The 6,603-nt window shown below is 38.6% G+C and overlaps 1 protein-coding gene across 2 annotated transcripts in view; it reads right to left on the reverse strand.

Moving 5' to 3' along the window:
- Positions 1-6,603, reverse strand: part of GPD2 (glycerol-3-phosphate dehydrogenase 2) — a 167,378-nt gene that overhangs the window by 64,068 nt on the left and 96,707 nt on the right. The window contains exon 17 of one of the 2 annotated variants that reach the window (XM_075180846.1): positions 3,824-3,945. In XM_075180846.1, coding sequence (XP_075036947.1) covers positions 3,824-3,945 — 122 coding nt within the window. Of the gene's footprint in view, positions 1-3,149; positions 3,946-6,603 lie in introns of those variants that run through there. The other variant, XM_075180847.1, reaches the window with a different exon arrangement.

A 6,603-nucleotide genomic window follows, 5' to 3' on the forward strand; every position in this document is an offset into this window, starting at 1 on the left:
AAACCATGTTGCATTGGAGGGGGAGGTAAATTTAAAATGTAATGGAAGATTTATAGTTGGGGTAGGGCATGTCCTAGAACAACTTTAAATTTCAGTGTACAAATAAGCTATCAAGTATTTGTGTCCTACATGTAAAAACAGACAGTATTTTCCTTATGTGCAAAATAATAAACTAATTTGCACCCCTTGCATTGCAACATGGTTTTGTCCAAAAATATGAGTAAGAAAACTTACTCAATTTTTTGCTTAACTTTCCCTAATGAATCATGCCATATATGATATTAAATATAAGTTGGATATAATTCAATTTAGTCAAGTGTTTATTCAATACTTATTTTTTTTACAGATGACTTTATTATATTTCCCACTTGGTTCCCGAGTTACCTGTGTCTCTCTCATACAACCAAGCACACACAGTCATTTGTTGATTCCTGATCTCAGCCGTAAGATTCACTCTGCTACACAGTGAACAAAACTTCTCATGGCGGCTCCAACTCACAACCAGACATTTTTTGCACTTCGTCAGCATTCGTTTTAGAATCAAATAATTATAATATAAATTGGGAAAAATATGATGTGCGTGAAGACGCAATACTGTTTAGCATAATTGTAAATTAAATTTTGCTATAAATCCAGTACTGTTGTAATTGAAAATTAAAAAAAAAAAAAGTTGTCTTTTTCATATAAAAATATAAAACAAAAAAGCCCACAACATAATTATCGCAGCTTTCAGGACACTGAATATTATTTTCTGTGCAGAAAACAAACACTTAAAGATGATGACCCTAATAGAGATAACAAGGGCTTCCATCTACGTTGTCTGTGACATTCAGTTCCATGTTTTAAGTTCCAGCCAGACCCCTTCCACTACTGTATTTAAATAAGCTCTATAAGTAGAGACAGAGAATCACAAACCAGCGAGGAAGGGGGACTGTGCTGATAGCTGAACCATGGAGACTGTAGTCAGGGTACAGCTTAGCTGGAATCCCGGGGAAATTACAGCGGGGTGGACATCCCACTTATACACTGGGATAATTAATTAAAAAGCCTAAGCATCTCTGACCAACTTGCCAGAACAATACACTTATCCTATTTAAAAGCCACCAGAAGCCACCAACAGTCACTACCAAGTATACTGTGTTTGTTAAGTGCATTAGAAATTAGCTAACAAAATTAAATCTGCATATTTAATTGCAATTGTGCATATATTTTTTTCAGTAACTGTTATAATTGTGCGTATATTTTTTTCAGGAACTGTTATAATTGTGCGTATATTTTTTAAAATGATTGTTATTTTCTAAAGAAAATAAAAAGCGAGTTGTTTTCAGATTATTATTATTAACCTTGATTTATAGGGCGCCACATGAGGTTCGCAGCATTGTACACACATAACAATCTGGGAACTCTGCTATGTTCAGTAAAAGGACACACAAAGCACCGGTGTGACACTTTAAAGGGCCTCGGTCATCGGTGGACAGGGTATTGTCCGGTAAGTACGAGGACTAGTAGGTAAAATGTTGGGCAGCATTGGATCTTGCCCTGTTGGCCGCCTGCTGTTTATCAGAGATCTAGACCTGTAAGGAGTGCAGTGTATAGATAGTGGTTTAGAGATAGCAGTGTCCAACATGCAAAAATAAAAGAAGATTATTTAAATATACAGATATATAAGCTGTGTTTTCTAGATGGGGAGCTAGGAATACCTTAATACATCAGTGCAGTTAATTTTATTTTTTTATTGTGATTCAACTGTATTTAACTTCAGTAGATAACTACTGCCTCACAGCACTGAGGTCATGAGTTCCATTCCCGACCATGGCCTTATCTGTGTGGAGTTTGTATGTTCTCCCCGTGTTTGCGTGGGTTTCCTCCGGGTGCTCCGGTTTCCTCCCACACTCCAAAAAACATACTGCTGGAGTGTGTGTGGTAGTGAATTAATGGGACAGGCAGGGACTGATGTGAATGAAACATGCTCTCTATACAGCGCTGCATAATATGACTGGCGCTATATAAACAAAGAATAATAATAACTAGATAAGGTGACATTATTACATTTGAATATTAAAAATGCCATCCTGAAAGTATTTTCTGGGCAATATTTATTCCAGGTGAAAACAGATAGGGGGCTAGCAATTACTTAATAGATAGAATGTATTGCAAAGCCGTAATTAGTAACGCTACCGCCTGGGGCAATTATGAAATGTAACGCACCCACCCCAAATTAACGTACATTATCAATTCCCGGCGCACCCCTGCATACTTGCGCCCTAGGCGGCTGCCCATCTTGCTCCGCCCTGGTTACGGCACTGTTATATTGTATTTAGGTTTATCCAGCAGTGCCTGGACAATCTAAGATTAGCAGAATGATATCACCTGATCACTTATAGACCAGAAAAAGGTGGAAACGCATCGCATATTATTTTCTGCCTGTCTGGCCAATGTGCGCGTACAAATATGCACACAACCCCGTTTAGCGGTACTAACAATTTTGGTCCATCCTCTTACTTAATTACAATTCTCTCCTTTTTTTTCCACCTTCTTTAAAATACTGCTAGTTGTATCCTAGTCCCCACCCGCAGTATAACACAAGAGGAAGTGGACATTCGAGCTGTATTTAAAGTGCCAGATGACTACATTTTAACTTTTTAATTACAGTAAAAGTTTCTATGCGTGTATATGAACGCGCTGTCTCGTATTAAAAGCAGTTGGATGCTGCAAACGGCATCACATTGAAAGTAATGACCAATGTCCCGACAACAGCTCATCCGAGGGAGTGTAAAACTGAAATGGTTTTCAGGGGCTAAATATGATGTACAGAGACTTGCTCAACTGGGTGCGCTCCCTGGACCCCCTACAAAGAGAAGCGCAGTTTCCACCCCTTGAAGTTTAGTGCACTGAACTCTATTGTCAGAAATTTTCAGCAAGATGTCCACTGCCTGTGTCCGTTAATGGGATTAAAGCCAGAAAGTCAGGTCTGCGTAGGGAAAAGGATTCAACCACCATCAGAACTTCATGTCAAATAACATCAACCGTGACGAGTGGCTCTACATATACATATATATATATATATATATATATATATATCTTCTTTAAAACAATATCGACCATGACTTGTATCCTTTAAATAGTTACAGTAATGTGACTCCAGTTGCTATTTTTACAACATTTTAGTGGTGCTCCCTTTAAATAGCTACTAAGTGGATAAATCTTTATCCTAAAAGGAATTTCAATTTATCTTGAACCATTTTAAAGTGTACCACTCGCCTACACAGTGCAGGGAGCCACTTTGTGGGCGAAACCAATATTCACAAAATAATAGGCCACATATTCATGACTATTGGTACAGCCCACAAGATGGCTGCCTCCTGTGTGTAGGTAAGAGATACACTTTACAATGGTATAAATACAGAGCCTGTTTACTAACGAAAAGGTGGTAAAAACAAAATACTTATTATGTATTTATTTAATTTTTTTATACAAAATGTTTTAAATCAATTCTAGAAAATTAATTATAGAATTGAATATTATAGGCAAGATAAAGCTGAAATAGTTAGCTTTAAATCCCTGTTTGTGTCCTAGAGAGATGTGGTGCCTTTACCTTTTCAGAACAATTCACTGTACGCGGTTCACAGTGCTTTGAATCCACCATATTACAATGTATTTGGAGTTTTAATCTTTCTTTTTAGAAAATAACCTGCTTACTTAGAAAAATATAAATATCACGTTCACGCTGGGTGCCAAATTTGCAGCATACGCAGCCAAAGAAGCCTTGGAATGTCCTCCAACAGAGAGGCAGCAATGTGCCCCCATTTTCAGCAAGACTCACACTCCACCGCCGCTGCGGTCAACCGGGATGGGGTCTCTCTGATCCAGGTTCTCCTCGGCGCTTTTCATCAGTATTGCCAGCCGGCTGCTTGATACAAAACCCTTCTGAATGGCACTCATGAGCTTAGGGGAAAAAAGAAAATCAAAATCACTCTACATGTCCAGGAGAAGTACAATATCACAGGTTCCTAACATTTTCTATAGACTCACTTAACAATTTTTTGTGATTTGCAGTATCTGCTTACAGTCTGTTAGGGTCACTGTTGCTATTCCTGTCTATTATATGCAGTTTTCCCCACAGAGTTGCACAATTAGAGTGATACATTGAACATGCAATAAAAATAATGCAGCAACAAACAATAAGACAGACGGTTAGAGGGTCCTGCTTGCAATCTAAACTAGATGTGGAAATGCAACAGAAGCACAAGTGTTTGTTTTGTTCAGTGGCCCAGTCAAATATATATCCAAACGGATAAGGTTTATCACGTTCTCGATAATGCAGCGTGGTCCATCCACACAGCTAGTTTCAGGAAGGGATATACTGTATGTATAAACTTTGTTTCACATCGAGGTGCTTTATAAATGAGCCTTAATACACAACATAGGCCAATTCCAGAATGGTGATATTGGGTGGTTTTCAATTCAACATTCCGCCTGCTAAATACGTGAACAACACACATCCGTGTGCACGTGCAGTTCAAAAGTGGACGCACACAGACATCGTTAACGGGAAAAGGATGACAAAAGGCGCCGATGTCCAGGTTTAACATAATACTTCATTTGGTCTTTTGTTGCCGATTGTATTTTCTTGCAAGCTTATAGTTTGACTTTTTTTTTTTTTTATTGAAAAGTCTAAATTAACGCCATGGGTGCCTGCCATGCAAACTGTAAGGACAATTGTTGGAAAGAAGAAAAACAATCGAAGAAAAGACAAATAATCTTAAAATCATTTCACTGCAAAACCAAGAGTGACATTATCCTATATTCTCAAATATCCCTTCTTTTGGATTAAAAAATGAAAATATCAGCGGAATAAGGAAATGCTTGGCAGAGAAGGAGTTAACACCCTTGAAGAAGAACTTCATGCAAAAGATTTTCTCCCCCCAACCCCAACCCTCTGGCTTGCAGTAGAACAAAGCGGGTTCCAGGCTCTTCCCCATTAAATTAGTCTGCGAAAAACATTGTGGACGCTACTTTCAAGGTGATGTTAAAATCAAGACCTTTAACAAAGTGAAAATGCCTGCACTGGTATGGAACCCCTTCAAGTTTGCCTTACTTCTAACCGGCCTATCAGCAGTTTGCATAATCGCTGAGGAATGTACGAAGCATGCAGGGCGCGCTGAAGTTAATTTACATTATCAAACACATTCCTCTTCCCCATTTTAGGAAAAAGGGGGGGGGGGGTCAGTCCCTGAGCAGGAGGTGCTAATTACTGGGACTCCTTAGAGAAAAAAAACTCCAATCAGTGTTTTTGGCTCCCCTGAAATGTTGGCGCACAAGTCGACCGCCTTAGTTTGCTGAATGGTAGCTCTGGCCCTTGTCTGCAACATTTTAACAAGTCTTGCATCACTGCTCTGTAGTTTAGATGCTCAGATTAGCTATATGTCGGTCTATGCTTCAAAATTGCCTTGACAAACTGAAATACTATGCATTGCTGATAACATTCGGACGACCTGATTGGCTACATGCTATTTTAGCCCCGCTTACTTTATCTCCTGCTCGTCGGTATGCCCTCATTTTATCATAAATGATGATGACCGTAGGTGTTCAGGCTCTATTCAAACACACTTAAAAAGGCAGCCTCTTATTATAGGCAAATAATGTTTTTAAGGTACATTTGAATTTGATTCTGCAAAAGAAAAGGTCTAATATTTACTGCGCAGATGATAAATAGCTTTTTCTCCACCGCAAGTTATTAAGCTGACACATTTTATCTGCTGGGAAAAAGTTGACTATCCTTTCAACTAATGTTGCGTGTTTTGCTGGCGGAATGAAATGTTTCTGTGCTTGGAAACTCAATGGAGTCTCAGGCTGTAAATGATGCATGAAACTAGTTATCAATTTCTGTTGAGGAGATTAGTAAAGTCGTAAACGGTGTTGACTTCCAAGTGTTCACCTGTGCGCCTGTAATCTGAATTCTCCAGCTCAACACCGATTCCCTATGGCCTGAACTAAAATCATGAAAATGAAATATTGTCTACTTTATCTTCCTCGCAATTACAATATCCACATTGGGCTCAAGATGACAGCCAAGTTTTCCCGGAAGATATAAAAGCAATTCTATATACAACCAATCGTCTGTATGGCCTTCCTGTCAAATAGGGAATAAAAATGTTTCCAGAATAATTTCAAAGGAACAATTCATTGTTGTCAATGGTTAATAGAATATGCATTTAATCTGATTGAACCGGTGATAAATGTATTAAGGGATAATTATTCTTTTTTGGTGATGCTGGACACCACTGCAGAAAATTTTCTGCATTCAGATTCAACAATGCTCTTATCTGCAGCTCATCTCCAGAGAGACAATTACCATTTCCTTTCCCTTGATCTTGTTTGTTTAACTTGACATCAGGAAGAAAGGGCTGACATTGACCAAAATCCCTAGCATTAATTTATCTCATGTTCCGCATTCATCATCGCCTGAGCTCTGGAAAGCTCTGGCAGACGCCTGAAATACCTGCCTAAGTAAGAAAGACCTTACAAAAATAAACTCCAAAATAAACTCTTCAATCCACCCAGATCAAATCTGGATGTAAAGTCATTTGTTGTGCTTCAGAA

This window comes from Mixophyes fleayi, chromosome 7 (assembly GCF_038048845.1).
Source record: "Mixophyes fleayi isolate aMixFle1 chromosome 7, aMixFle1.hap1, whole genome shotgun sequence".
Taxonomy (NCBI): Eukaryota; Metazoa; Chordata; class Amphibia; order Anura; family Limnodynastidae; genus Mixophyes; species Mixophyes fleayi.